At 43.7% G+C, this 15,907-nt stretch overlaps 1 protein-coding gene across 2 annotated transcripts in view; it reads right to left on the bottom strand.

The window, feature by feature from the left end:
- Positions 1-15,907, bottom strand: part of LOC122648528 — a 207,957-nt gene that overhangs the window by 47,432 nt on the left and 144,618 nt on the right. For both annotated transcript variants that reach the window (XM_043841740.1, XM_043841741.1), the window contains exons 43-44: positions 5,273-5,470; positions 3,993-4,035 (exon numbers count right to left, since the gene is read on the bottom strand). In XM_043841740.1, coding sequence (XP_043697675.1) covers positions 3,993-4,035; positions 5,273-5,470 — 241 coding nt within the window. The remainder of the gene's footprint in view (positions 1-3,992; positions 4,036-5,272; positions 5,471-15,907) is intronic.

Here is a 15,907-nt window from a genome sequence, read left to right as displayed (position 1 = left end):
GTACAGTGGTGACTGGAGAGCCGAGCTGGGATAAGAGGCAGGCCCAGATATTTGACAGGGAGGGTTCCAATGGAGAAGCCAGTTAGCCGCAAGAGGGCCTCCTTATCAGACTCAGAGATGCCGGAGAGGAAGATTTTGGATTTGAGGAGGTTGATACGGAGCCCGGAGAGTGTCTCGAAGAGGTCAAGAGAAGACACGATGGCCGAGATAGAGGATTGGGAAGCTTTAGAAAAAATCATCAGATCATCAACAAAGGCCAGGTGGGTAAGGTTAAGATGCTTGCATTTGGGGATGGGGGAGATGATGTGAAGGTTGGTTTTGGTTTGGAGACTCCTAGAAAGGACTTCCAAAGCCAGAGAGAAGAGGAAGGGGGAAGGGGGCAGCCTTGACGGATGCCAACTTTGGATTGAAAGAATCCGGTTGGGGATTCTCCTGAACCTATAAGAAGAGACCAAGAGGGAGCAATAGAGGTAGTAATGCGAGAGGCATTCTCCTGAAGGACCTGAGTTTCAAGAAGGGCAAGCACAATCAGTGACTTTCTCGTAGCTTATCTTGAATTGGGGCTACTCCCAAGCCAACTCTAATATGGTCATTCCTTATTTTATCCTTCTTGGTTTTGCCACTTATCCATCTCAAAATCCTCATCTCTGCTACACTTAGCTTTTCTATATGATGCCTCTTAATTGCCCAACACTCTGCGTCATACATTATAGCCGGTCTTATGACTTCCTATAAATTAATCTTTAAGCTTTAAAGGGATTCGTCGATCACATAACACTCCGGATGCACCTCTCCACTTCAGCCATCCTACTTTAATCCTATAAGAAACATCATCTCCTATATCACCTTCCTTATTGATGATTGATCCTAGATGCCTAAAAAGGCAACTTTGCGGAATCTCCATCTCATCAACTTTCACCCCTTCATTATCCGTCCTGAAGTTGCTAAAGTTACATAACATATACTCTGTCTTTGTTCTACTTATCTTAAAACCTTTTGATTCCAAGGTTGATCTCCATAAATCAAGTTTGGCATTGATTCAATCTTTTGTCTCATCCACCAAAACAATGTCATCAACAAAAAACATCCACCAAGGAACCTTATCTTGTACTCAATTTGATACTAGATTTAAAATTGTTCGTTCTGATAAAAGGGGGGGGGGGGCAGAGATAGATGTATGGTGGACTACAAAACTTTTTTATTGACAATGGCATTATCCACCAGCTTGCCTGTGTTGACACACCCCAATAGAATGGGGTGGTTGAGAGGAAAAATCACCATTTGTTGGAAGTCACCAGGACTCTCCTATTTGTCATGCATGTCCCCAAGACAGCAAGACTTATTGGTCTGATGCCCTTCTTGCTGCTGCCTTTTTAATCAACCGCATGCCCACCAAACGTCTTGATACAAATCCCCTTTGGAAACCTTGTCTCCTCAGGTGTCTACTTTCTCTGTTCTCCCCAAGGTGTTTGGGTATGTCTGCTATGTCCATATCAATAAATATGCTAGGACTAAGCTTGACCCCAAGGCACTAGGCACTCAAATGCTTTTCCTTGGATATTCCTTCTCTACCAAGGGGTATAAGTGCTACCATACTCTTCCCGCCAGCGACTTCTCTCCAAAGATATCACCTTCTTTGAATCTACACCTTTCTTTACTCATCATCATCCTTTTCAGGGGGAGAATAGTGGGAGTGAAAAGGCAGTTGATGTCGACCCTTCTTCCTCCCTTGCCTATTCCTCCATTTCTGCTTGATGTTGGGAAACACAAAGAAGCGGATGTTGTTGATATTTGTGATCATCCAGGTATTGATTCGGGTAATGAGAAGGAGTTACTAGAGTACCAAAGAAAGGGAAAGAAGACCTGTCAAGAGTCCTCTTTGGATCCACATCCTGAGATCCACCTTCCTTAGTCAGGTAACATTCTTCCCCTCCCTTCTAATTTAGATCTTCCCATTGCTATTCAAAAATGAAAGAGGGCTTGCACTAATCCTATAGCTAAGTTTGTTTTCTATGATGCTATCTCTCCTGCAGAAATTGCCTTTTCTGTTGTTCTTTCCTCTACTTCAGTTCCCAAGAATGTTACTGAGGCCATGTCCGACCCAAAGTGCAAGGAAGTTATGTTTGAGGAAATGCTGGCACTTGAGAGAAACTGTACTTGGAAGCTTGTTGATCTTCCCAGGGTGAGAGTTCTAGTTGGGTGTAGATGAGTCTACACAATCAAGTACTGATCCGAGGGTGTTGTTGAGTATAAGGCCGGGTTGGTAGATAAAGGGTACAGTTATGTGTATGGGATTGATTATTAGGAGACATTTGCTCTTGTAGCTAAACATAACTCGATAAGATTTCTCTTATCATTGGCGGCTAATAGAGACTGAACATTGTATTAGTTGGATGTAAAGAATGCTTTCCTCCATGGTGACTTGTAAGAGGAGTGTACATGCAACCTCCCCCTGGATTCAAGTTTCCTTTGGCAGAAGGGAAAATGTGTCTCCTCAAAAAGGTATATTGGTTTGAGAGGTTTAGACAGGTCATTCTGAAGAATGGGTATTCTCAGAGTCAAGTTAACCATACTTTATTTACCCGGCGAGGTAATGGTTTCATCACAAGCATTGATGTATATGTTGATGACAATGTTGTGACTGGGAAGGCCAGGGTTGAGATAAGTAGACTGAAGACCTACTTGGCAGTTGCACAAAAATTTGAAATCAATGATCTTGGACCATTGAAATACTTCATGGGGATTGAAGTTTCCAGGTCTAAGAAGGGGATAAATATCTGCCAGAGGAAGTTTGTATTGGACTTATTGACAGAAACAGGGATGTTAGGTTGCAAACTAGCAAACTCTCCTATGAAACAAAACGACAAAACTTGGACAAGATTGTGGTCCATCCCTTATTAATGAAGGGAAGTACTAGAGACTTGTGGGAAAGCTAATCTACCTCTACCTCTCTTTGACTCGCCTAGACATCATCTATGCAGTTAGGGTAGTGAGCCAGTTTATGCATGCCCCCAAGAGTGGGCACTTGGATGCTGTATATTGCATCCTCAGGTACTTGAAGTTCTCCTCAGGGAAAGGAGTCCAATATCCCAGACACAACCACTTGAGGATAGAGGGCTACACTGATGCCGATTGGGCTGAGTCAGTTTCTGACGGACGGTCAACATCAGGCTCCTATACTTTTGTGGGTGGTAACATGGTTACATGGAGGAGTAAGAAACAGCCTGTGGTACTGCTCCAATGCAGAGGCAGAGTTCAAGGCTTTGGCTCATGTAGTGTGTGAATTCTTGTGGTTGACAAGGCTGGTCCAAGAGTTAGGATTTGATACTGAGGCACCTACGAGGCTCTACTGTGATAACAAGGCTGGTATAAGTATAGCTCACAATCCTGTGCAACATGACAGGACAAAGCATATTGAGGTAGACTGACCTTTCATCAAAGAGAAGATTGATTTGGGCTAAATATGCACTCCATTTGTAAGGACAGGTGATCAGTTAGCAGATATCTTCACCAAAGGACTCGTCCATCTACCCTTTTGTGCAAGCTGAAAATGCATGACATTTATTCTCCAGCTTGAGGGGTAGTGTTGGAGTTTATGTAATTCCATGTAATAAGGGTACTGTGGGTATTATGATGTAATGTGTTACGTTGTAATGTTGTTTTTAACTTTTTACCTTTTACCTCCCTTAGCTAACATATATTAGCATGGGAAGTAAGGATGTAATTTCCATTGATACTTAGTGAATCACTATAGTGGAGTGTAAGCAATTACTCCCAAACAACTTCCTACCATATTCTTCTTCTTCTCCCTAACCTCACTTTCTCCTTTTCTCTTACTCTCTTATATTGCTTGAATTCTAATTTCATGCCTCTGGGTTGCTCTAATGTTTCTCCAAGTTTTTCAATAGAACTATAACGAGAAACAAGGTTACAAAAGCTATAAAATGATAAATAATAATAAAATGTCACACAAGAGTATAAACAGTTACTACCTTTCCCCATGTCAGTCACAATGAATTCCACCTTGTAATAGTCCTGGATAGATTGGAAAATCCATGAGAAGGTTTGGAAAGAAAGAAGAGTAGAAAACAATAAATGGAAAAGTTTGTAGGGGAACCAATACTTTAATTGCCTGCCAAAACATATAATGTATTAAAGAAAAATCCAAGTTGTTTATTGAACAACAATTATGGATTTCCATTCAACAAAGCATTGCAAATCCCTACTAGGGGACATATATCAACACTCTAACAAGGCAGATGGAAACACTATGCTTACAGTAAACTACGCATAAGCAGTTTTAACCACAATAACAAGCAGCCTCAAAACATCCATTTGACACAAAAGAATAATAAACTTGTTCTGAACCTTACAACCAACAAGTATAAATGCATTATGCACCTAAATAAATTTATCTTAATCAATCAACCATTACATTTCAGATGATAGTCTTCTTTGAAATGGTTTTTATTTGGTTTTCCCGAGTAGCAGAAAAGTATATATAGAACATTAATCCTTTCGAAAAAGTGTGCTACTGCAATACATGCAGTTAATGTAATTTATTAACTGAAAAGTGTAAGAGGGTGGGCCTTGGCGCAACGTTAAGGTTGTTCCATTGTGATGAAGTAGTCACAGGTTTGAGTCTGAAAAGAGCCTCTCTGCGAAAGCAGGGGTAAGGCTGCATACATTATGACCCTCCCCAGACCCCGCAGTGACAGAAGCCTTGTGCACTGGACACCCTTTTTTATCAACTGAAAAGTGTGCCAGAACACGATGGGATGATTCCACTATCGTGGGCTAGTCTTATATATATATATAGCGCCAAGTCAAAACAGATCTTAGCGGGGAATCCTACTAAGTCTGTTTACAAGGTGTTAGAAATATAAAAAGAAAAATACCAACTAATGAGCTTATCTAGAGCTAATCTAGTTCTTACTAAAATACTATCCCATGGTACAGCATACATGATACACCATACCACTGCACACCACACTAGTACACTACCCATGATACACTATAACAATAATTTTATATAATTATGCCTATATGCAACATAGAAGCCATATCAATGCAATATGATATAATTACGAAACAGATAGGACCTATTTTCATGTTTCCCGACTACAATTCAAGTAATGAAGAATGAGACTATTGCAGTTGGGCTAAATTCTTGAAAATAAAGACTGATGAGATTCATTGTAATCTTAACAAGTTTTATGTCTCAGAACTGAACCTCACGGGTCTAAAGATTGAAGATGAGTTTATCACATACCGGTGAATCAACTTTGAAAAAAAACGTCTCACTCCAGTTCACCAGCTCAAGCCCGGGAGTTGAGGAACGATCTGAACTACCACCCGAAGTGCGTGAACTTTGTTGGCTCAGTAACGACCCACTAGGAAGGAATTCATTCGGCACAAGATGGACTGCCACCATATATTCGTGTGCAGACAATCCTTCAACACTGGGCAACTGCATTGAAACATCAGAAGTACTTGGAATAAGAATCTCTTCTACAAATAATCATGACATGTGACAACCACGTTTTCAGAAAATAATCAAAGATAACAAAAAAGGGCGTACCCAGTCCCAAAGCACAAGGCTCCCGCCACTGCGGGGTCTGGGGAGGGTCATGTTGTAAGCAGCCTTACCCCTGCTTTCGCATAGAGGCTGTTTCCAGACTCGAACCTGTGACCACTTGGTCACAATGGAGCAACCTTACCATTGCACCAAGGTCCGCCCTCTTAATCAAGGATCAATTTGATTAAATTAGCAAATAATAGTCAGGAACCAATGCAGTCCAATTCATTGATCAAGAAATTAAGATTAAAACACAAAGAATTGTCTAAATATGGAAAAAAAACAATATGAACGTGACATCATCTCAGAAAGAAATTGACAGACTAACTCTGCTTTAAATGTTTGATTATTTCCATACCCTACCTTGATAGTTGTAAGATTTCAAATATTCTTCAATATACGATCATAAAGGGAACAGAAAAGCAGGACAAAATCACTGTACCAGTTGATGGTGGTGATTTGTCTGGATTGGAAATCCAAATTAAATATTCAATAAATTCTTTTTCTTTCATTGGCCCAAAAAGAGAATTTATTACAAAAGAGAACAAGATACAAAGGAGATCAAAGAACAGGAACACATAAGGAAAGAAGTGTAAAACCTAACATAATGCAGAGAAGAATGGAAATCGCAAACACAATCACACAATGCGCACAAGGATTTACGTGGTTTGGCAAGGTTGCCTACGTTCACAGTGAGATGAGATCTGTTTCACTATCAATGGAGAATAGGATTACAATAGCTCATTCCTCACACCTCTCTCAGATTTTTCAATACAGAGAAAGAACCCTCGCTACAGATTTATAGCGAAACCCTATACAGGAAATTTACCGAAATACCCCCAGAGGCTCCACACAGCAGTCCTTCATCAGAAATCAAGACACCAAAACCTCAACAAGAAGATACTATACAAGAAACTACCAGCCACCCCTTCTTAATAACATTTGAAATAGAAGCAAGAACTGGAGACATACTGTTTTATCAAAATCCATAAAACTGTCAGACGAGATTCACAATTTACTAGGAAAGAGCATATTACAGAAGTTAGTTAAGATTTTCATGGGCAATCAAGAGAGAAATAAAGGAGATGTTCGCTACTGTTTCACCTAAAGGCTCAAACTGTTAGGGAAGGGCAGCGTCAATGTATACATCAACATTTCCCCACACCTGCAGGCCAAGATTCCATGGAACTTGCACGTGGAGCTCAAGCAGGATTTCCTTTGAAGAGTAGAGGGCTCCAATAGAGGCTGCACTACATAAGAAAACCTTCTTAAGGTGTCCTTTCATCAACTAGAAGAATTAATGGAGAAAATTTGAAGCTGTGAAGACAGATTTAAGAACAATGAAAGAAAACAGGGGGTACAGCCAGCTATTTGGCTCAGACCCTTTTTCTTTCTTCTGAAATGCTACGTTTGATGCAATCTATTGTTGGTTCTTGGTGAGTTACCCTATTTGGGTCCTATGAGTTGTAATGGGATGAACCCACACCTTGAAAGGTGCAATTGATTCAAGTTTGTTCAAGTTTTATGGCTTGTTTACTTGCTGGAATTTTTCTGTGAGTACTGGAAAGAGTTTTGGGGTAGAGTGTACTTCCCAATTCCCATCTGGTCTGGGTATCTAACCAACTTTCCAAGTGTGTTCATACATCATGTCGGAGGTCAGTGGACCTACGGAAGTTTCAGTTGGTGCCTTGGTGGTTCGAGTAGTACCAACCCCAGTGTGATTGCCTTTGAGAATCCAACACCTAGATATCCATTGTGACGTTGGACAACATCAACTATTTGGATTGAGCTCACTCAGTTAAGCTATCTCGGCGAAGTCGGGGGAAGTTAGGGTACATCATAAGTACCATCAAGGATCCTCATTCAAGTGATCTAACATATCAGAAATGGGAGACCGAAAATTAAACTATTATGACCTGGTTACTTTTTCTATGAAACCTGAGATTGGTAGGAGGTTTATGTGCTAGGTGACTTGTCTAAGGTCTACTAACTCCTCCAGAAGGTTATCACAATGAAGCAGGGATACATGACTATCTTTGAGTATTATAACATAGGTATTGGTCTTTGGGAGGAGTATAATCACTATAGGGACCTCCAACTATCCAACCTTGAGGACGAAGCGAAGGTATATAGAACACTTGAGAAGTGTGTTATGATTCTACTTAGCGGGCTAAACCCAGAATATGAACCAATCCGAATGCAAATTTTGGGCTGGTCACCTCTTCCTTCTTTAGATAAAGTAAGTAGCTACTTGGAAAGTGAGGAGACCAAACGAGTGGCCATGGAAACTATGCCATCACTTGAGAGATCTTCTCATTCCTCTAGCTCCCATAGAGATTGGCGTGGTGGAGGAAGAGGCCAAGGGCCAAACCGTAGGGATGACAAAGACAGGCTCAGAAGTGACCATTATGGCAAACCTAAGCACACTAGGGAGTCTTGCTGGGTTCTTTATGTCCGCCCTCCTAGACTTGCATCTACTGGTATGCGTGGTGGTAGGAGAGGGGGAGCTAGAGCATACTCCGTGATGGCTGAAACTAAACCCATGTGGTATCCATCTGGATTACAGGCAGACCACAGTTCCCGCACAAAGGAAGATTTGTAGCTTTTCGGTGGCTTATGTTACAGTTGGGTAGCTCCTCTTCCACTATCGCAGTGTCAGATCCTTCGGCTTCAGCCTTGCAGGCCTCTACCTTTGCTACTTCCATCTCTTGGGTCATTGATTTTGGAGCTACTGATCACATGAATGGTATGTCTCAGTGTTATGATTCATATTTTGTCTGCTCTGGTAGGGATAAGGTTACAGTTGCTGATGGTTCTCTTTCCTCCATCTCTGGTAAGGATAGTGTATAACTTACCTGTTCTATATCTCTCGACTCTATTCTTCATGTTCTAAACTTTGCCACAAACCTCTTATCTGTGAATTACTTGACAAAATCCTTGAATTGTTGTCATCTTTTTCAGGATTTGGTAACGAAGAGCATTATTGGCAGTGGATGTGAGGAGAAAGAGCTCTACCTTCTTGAAACTAGAAGTCATTGAAGGCTAAAGAATTATTGGCTGGAAATAGAAGATTTGATTCCTCTACTGAAGACACCAACAAAACTTTTCCAGCATTCAAGTCTACTACCAATGGACACACTTGAGATGGAAATTCTGCTGCTGGTCCTACTCGATCAGGCTACTCTGTTGGTAGTTCTTCCCGCTCTACAACTCCTCCATGTGCTGATCATAAAGGTAAAGCCCCCCATGGACAATAGTGATCCTCACAAGTGTTTCCATTGCAATGAGATTGGACACTATGCCAGGGAGTGCCCACAAAAGCATAAATCTGTCCATGTGGCTAAGAAGGAAGAAGAAACCCCTGATGATGACAATGGACCTGGTTTCCACGCATATGCCCCAAATGATGATGATGACTTAGCTAATTACTTTGAAGATTTGGGTGGTGATGGTAGAGGTGTTCATGTTATTACCCAAATCTTGATGGATGAAGTGGTTGGTGATGGAGAGGAAGTTGAGAGCATTCTACAAGAAGGTCATGACATTCAAGATGCTGCTCTTGAAGAAGTGGAGCTCGATGAGAAGGCTATTAGCATTAAAGATCATATAGAGGTTGATAATATAGAGTTTGTGATGCCACCTTGGTTCTTTGAAGAGAAGGCTCCACGACCTGAAGATTTTGTTCCTACTGTTCCAGCCTCACCAAAATTCTGCCACGGAAGTGTTAGAGCTACTGCCCACATGTTGCTTCCCTCTCATCATCACAAAATTCGTGGACGGATTTCTTCCAAACAGCATAGCACTTGGACTCCTATTAATGATGTCAAGAAGCTTAGCCCCAAGTTGCAGGAGTGTTGCATGGATTTCACCCATTCATCGGAGATGAATGTTTCTAAGTCGGGGAGAGTTGATGTAGATCCAAGCCTCCTCGAGTTGAAGAAACCACCCTAGACATAGGGTCATAGTAGGAGCCTTCGATTAGTTTTATTTTTAAGTTATTAATTGAACTGGTTCAAATTGGTTGCATCCAATTGGATCAATTTAAGTTGATCTAATCTAAGTTCATCTCTTTTATTTTAAGTTATTAGGGGTAGATAAGTCTTTTTACCTTTTAAGTTTAAGTTATTTTAAGTTAGCTACTCCCTTCCACGATTTATGAAGGAGAGTTTGAATTGTATTAGGATTTAGGCCCTAGGCCTTTTTATATTAATAAATCGTGGGAGAGGCTTCCCCACTAATTAAAGTTTTTTAAAAAAATCGTCTCTTTGCTGCTGGCTACTGCTGCTGCTGTTTCTCTCTTCTGAGATTGTCTTGTGAGTCACATCAAGACCCCCCCTTGTGATTCATATCAAGGTTGAAGGGCTGGTGGATTCTCCTTGCATCTGTTCATGATCGGGAGGTTCTTCTTCAAGCTTCTTCAAGTTGCTGCTACTGCAGATCTGCAAGACCAGTAAGTTGATCTAAATTCCTGCAATTCCCCTCTTCTTCTCATCCTTCAACCCAAGTCTCCATTACCCCATCGATTCCCTTAAACCCTAGATCATCTAAGCTTCATCAAACCTTCATCCCTTATCAAAATTCAACCAAATTCAGACCACAGCCCCCTCATACCACCTCCTACACTCGACTTGAACCCTAGCCCCCCAACTGTTCATCAAAACCCTAATCCCCTCATTCCCATTAAACCCAATAAAACCCTAAAACTCAGAAGTCATACTTCCAGCCATCCATTCCTCTTCAAATTTCGATCGAGTCTTCCCCTCACTGTTTAGGAAACTCAATCCCAAGCCCAGCCCCAAAACACCACTCTAAACCCTAATTTCAATTGTTTTCCTAAAACCCAAAACCCAAATCTGAAACCCTAAAATTTTCAGAATTTCAAACCTGATCAGAATCTATCCTAAGCTACATCAAAGTACTCCTAATCATCTGCCCATTTTTATTGTTTATCACAACCATCTATCCCCCTCATCCTAACCCTAGTTTTAACCTAAAACTCCAAATTTTGATCAATTGGCCAGCACCTTTTTGTGAGGGTTTGTCCTACCTGGCTCCTAGTAGGTCTTCTACTTATCTAGGACTACATTATCCCCCTATCAACCCTTGCCTATCCTTCCGTTTCTGTTCGATGGGGGGGGGGGGGAACACAAGGGGGTGGATGTTGTTGATGTTTTAAACCATTCAGGGGGAGCTAGCATTGGGAAAGTTGAGAAGTAGAATGAGTTGTTTACAAAAGAAGGGAAAGGAAGACCAACCAAGAATCCTCTTCGGATCCTCATCCTGAGCTCCACCTTCCAAGTCAAGTAATACTCCTTCCCTCCTTTCTGAGTTAGATCTCCTCATTGTTCTTTGAAAGGAACAAGAGCCTGTAATAATCCCATAGCCAAGTCTATTACCTACGATGCGCTCTCTCCTATAGGTGTTAGTTTCTTAGCTGCTCTTTTCTCAACCCGTATTCCCAAGAATGTTAGTGAGGCCATGTCTGACCAAAAGTGGAAGGAAGCTATGAGTTGGACGCTTGTTGATCTTCTAAAGGGAAGAGTTCCGGTTGGATGTAGATGGGTCTACTCAATCAAGTACTGATCAGATGGTGCTAGTGAGAGACAAGGCCAAATTGGTGGCTAATGGATATAGTCAGGTATATGGAATTGATTATTAGGAGACATTTTTCCTTGTGGCCAAACACAATTCAATAAGAGTGCTCTAATCATTCCGGGCCCCACCTCTTCCCCAACCCCTCTCCCCTTTTAGTAGTCGCCCCCTTCTTCTTTCTTCCCCTTATTCTCATTTACCCCCATTTACCAAACCCATCACCCTTCATCATTCCGGGCCCCACCTATTCCCCCCCATCCATGTGTCCTCTTAACCCCACCTCTAGTACGAATTCTCTCCAGCTTTCCAAGCCCACATCCGACTTATACCCCATCCGGCCCATCTCCTCTCTGGCCCTTAAACCAGCGCCTTTACCAAGCCCATCTCCCCTCCTAAACCAAGCCCATCTTCCGTCTTCTTCCTCTGTTTCCCTTAGTCCAACCCATTCCAACCTTCAAGCCTCTTCTCTTCTAACCCGGCCCATTTGCCCCCCATCCCCAACAAATCCTTCTTCGCTTACAACCTTCTCATCGTTACCTCCCAGCCCACCTATATCATGCTCACTTACCCCTCCCTCCCTCCCAACCTGCCCTTGCCCGCTCTTCCTCTGACTCCCTCATCCCCTCCCTTCCCCTACCCTCTGACCACCCCGAGACTTCTACCTTTTCCGCTGAGCTGGCTCCCCTCCCCCCGAGTCTTGCCAGACCACCCTATCGCCCTTTTGTTCGTTGCCCGGCTATTGTCTACTCCCGTCGGAGATACCGTAGTGTCCCTCCTAGGAGATCATTGCCCCTTTCTCTTTAGTTCCCCATGTCAGCCAGTTTCTTTTGGAATGTTAGGGGTCTCAACTCCTACCTAAACACCAGGACATTAGATCTCTTATCAAATCCACTCACTCCTCCTTTTGCACCCTTCTAGAAACCCGTGTCCTCCAAGAGAATGCTTCCCGCATTGCTGCCTCCATTGCTCACTCTTGGTCCCTCCTCTCCAATTATAACCACTCTCCTAACGGCCGTATTTGGATCCTTTGGGACCCCTCTAAAATTCACATTTCCATCTCCCACTCCTCCTCTTAGCTCCTCCACCTTCATATTTCCTTCCCCAATTCCTCCCCCTCGCTTTTACTCTCCATGGTCTATGCCCATAATCTAGTTGCTGACCGTTTGGCCCTTTGGAATGTCGCTCTATCCTTAAAGCTGGGATGGATTCCCCCCCTTGGGGAGTGGGTGGCGACTTCAACGTTGTCAGATTCCAATCTGAAAAAGCTGGAGGTCGTGCCCTCGATCTTCCTTCTGTCAATGCCTTCAATGGCTGTATCGAGGATCTTAGTATTGATGACCTTATATGGTCAGGTTCTCCTCTCACTTGGCATAATCGGAGAGTGGGCACTGATCGCATTGCATGCAAGCTCGATCGGCTCCTTGTCAATGAAGCCGGGCTATCCACCTTTCCCCATTCCCATGCCAACTTCCTCCTCCAGGGTTAATCTGATCACTGTCCCTGCCACCTTCTTATTCAATCTTACTCCTCCTTCGGTCCAAAGCCGTTCAAATTTTTTGATATGTGGACCTCCCACCCCCTCTTCCTCCCCACCTTTCTCCAAGCTTGGCGCCCTCCTATCTTCTGCCCCTCCCTCCCTCCTTATTCCCTTTGCCAAAAAGCTCCACCGTACTAAAGCTGCTCTTAAGCTTTGGAATCTGTCCATTTTGGTAATATCCCCTCCCAAGTTTCCTCTTGCCGGTCTGATCTAGCCCGAGTCCAAGCCCGGCTCCAATCGGATCCTCTCCTCCTTGGGCTTGCTTTGGAAGAAAAAAAACTCTCTGAGGATCTCTTCTCTCTTTCTCTCCAAGAAGAAAACTTTTTGCGCCAAAAATCCAGAATCAAATGGCTGGAGCTGGGAGACTCTAATTCGGCGATTTTCCATCGCTCCCTGCGAGCCAGGATGAATTCCAACTCTATTACCCAGCTCATTTCTAGGGACGATACTCTCATCTCTTTCGTCTTTGACATCAAGGCTGAAGCGGCCTCTTTCTTCTCCTCCCTCTTCAATCCCATCCTTCCCCCTCCCTCCCCAATCCCCCCGAACCTCATTAATAAGTTTGTCCCCCCCTCCATGACTGACTTCCTTCTGGCCATTCCCTCTGATGATGAGATCTCCAAAGCTATTCTCTCCCACAAATCCAGCAAAGCTCCTGGTCCGGATGGCTTCAGTATGGGCTTCTTCCTCAGCTGTTGGGACTCTATCAAAGGAGAACTCTTTAAAAGCTATTCGTAGCTTCTTCTTTAAACCCAACCAGCATGGCCAGATCAATTATACCTTCCTCTATCTCGTCCCCAAAAAAGATGGAGCCTCCTCGTTGTCTGATTTCAGACCTATCTCCCTTTGCAACCTTCTCTATAAGTTCATTGCTAAAATCCTTGCCAATAGGATTCAGCTTGTCATCCCCTCCTTGGTCAGCCCCAATCAATCTGCCTTCATCTCTGGGAGAAGCATTGTGGATAACATCATTCTTCGCTCGGAGATCGTGCGTGGTTTCGATCGCAAATCTCATTCGTTCGCTGCCTTTATGAAGATTGACCTCCACAAAGCCTTTGATTCCCTCCGCTGGGACTTCATTTGTGATGTGCTCTCCCAAATGGGCTTTCCCCCTGCTGGCTTTTTCTACTCCAAAGTCGGTATTCGTCAAGGCTGCCCCCTCTCCCCCTTTCTTTTCTCCCTTGCTTTGTAAGTCCTTTCTTGGAGTCTTCAAACCAAAACAGACCTTCATCTTATCTCCCCCATCCCCAAATGCAAGCATCTCAACCTCTCCCACCTCGCTTTTGCAGACGATCTCATGATTTTCTCAAAAGCCTCCCCCTCCTCCATCTCGACCATCATGTCTTCCCTCCATCTCTTTGAGGTCCTCTCCAGCCTTTGTATCAACCTTCTCAAATCCAAATTTTTCCTGACCGGCATCCTTGACTCAGACAAAGATGCTCTCCTGCGTCTTATTGGCTTCTCTCGAGGAGCCCTCCCTTTTAAGTACTTGGGCCTTCCTCTCATTCCTGCCAGGCTATCCAGCCACCACTGCACCCCTATGCTTGACAATATCCGCAAGCGTCTCCAGCTTTGGAAAGGCAAACTCCTCTCCTATGTGGGAAGGCTTGAATGCATCAGATCAGTCCTCCAATCTTCCTACACGTACTGGTCTGGCATATTTGGCATCTCCAAAGCCACTATCAGATCCATAGAGAACCTTTTTTGTGCCTTCCTCTGGAAAGGGAAAGAAGCCTCTAAATTTCTGCATCCTCTCAGTTGGAAATCCATTTGCCTTCCTAAGGCTGAAGGGGGCTTAGGCATTCGCTGCATCCAGGATTCCAATACTGTGGGAATCCTAAAGATTATCTGGAAAATCTCTTCTAGGCATGACTCAATCTGGGTCAACTGGGTCTATTCCCATCTCCTAAAAGAGGACTCCATCTGGACTGCCCTCATCCACTCGGACTCCTCCTGGGCTTGGCGCAAGATTCTTCTCCTTCGTCCTCTTGCCCTAAGAGCCACCTCCTCGGTCGTTGTTGATGGATCTAGGACCTCTCTTTGGCTAGACCCCTGGCACCGCCTTGGTATTCTCTATAATATTTTTGGTCCTAGAGCGATCTACTCTTCTGACATCCCCAAATCTGCCCCCTTATCCTCCATCATCTCTCTTGGCTCTTGGCTCTCCCCAACCCCTTCCACCCCTATCCTCTCTCAGATCTGGCCCACTCTCCCGCCCCTAGCCCCCTCCCCCCCAGCTCTCGAGGATAAGGTTGTCTGGCTCCCTTCCTCCTCAGGTCACTTTACCTTTAGTTCGGCCTGGAACTTTTTTCGCAACCCTAGCCCCCCCGTCCCTTGGCACAATCTAGTCTAGTTCAAAGACCTCATCCCTCGTCATAGCCTTACGACCTGGAGATCGCTTAACCTTTGCCACCCGACCCAAGCTTTCCTCCTTCACCGAAACATCCCTGTCTCCCCCTACTGCATTTTCTCCTGGAATGGTTTTGAGGACATTGCCCACCTTTTTTTTGCTTGTCCCTTTACTTCTACCATCTGGAAAAAAGCCCTCTTATCCATTTGGCCTCGCAGCAGAAGACACTTACCTTTTGATAGAGAATGCCTATGGTTGAGCTCGACCTTCAAAGGCAGCACCCTCTGTGATATAGTAGGAAAGTTGGTTTTTGGCTCTGCCGTTCATCACATTTGGATGGAGAGGAATCTTAGGAGATGGACTTCCAAATCTAGATCTATTGACTTGATTTGAAAACACATCTCTTTTGATGCCTCCTCTAAGCTCAGCACCTTCCCCAGTTCCCCCAGAGTTCTTTTATCGACACCCCAAGGAATAGGCACATTATTGTTACCTGGGGTTTAGACCTCTCTCTTTTGCGGCCTCCCCTTTCTAGGATGGCCTGATTCTCTTTCCCCACCTCCTCTCTTCCTTCTCCCCTCTCTTTGTATATCCCCCCCCCTTTTTTTCTCCCTCTGGCCCCTCCTGGGGTTTGGTAATATATTTATTTACCCAAAAAAGAAAAAAGAGTTCTCTTATCATTGGCAACCAATAGAGACTGGCCATTGTATCAGTTGGATATGAAGAATGCATTTCTCCACGATGATTTGTAAGTGTGGAAATCCTTGAATAATGGCTTAAGTCAGAGTGACTACAGCCGACCTTTATTTATAACAAGAGAAAGAATGTTCTGGAATGGGTACAAGGACAA

This window comes from Telopea speciosissima, chromosome 1, assembly GCF_018873765.1.
Source record: "Telopea speciosissima isolate NSW1024214 ecotype Mountain lineage chromosome 1, Tspe_v1, whole genome shotgun sequence".
NCBI lineage: Eukaryota > Viridiplantae > Streptophyta > Magnoliopsida > Proteales > Proteaceae > Telopea > Telopea speciosissima.
This window is presented reverse-complemented; position numbering and strand designations above follow the sequence as displayed.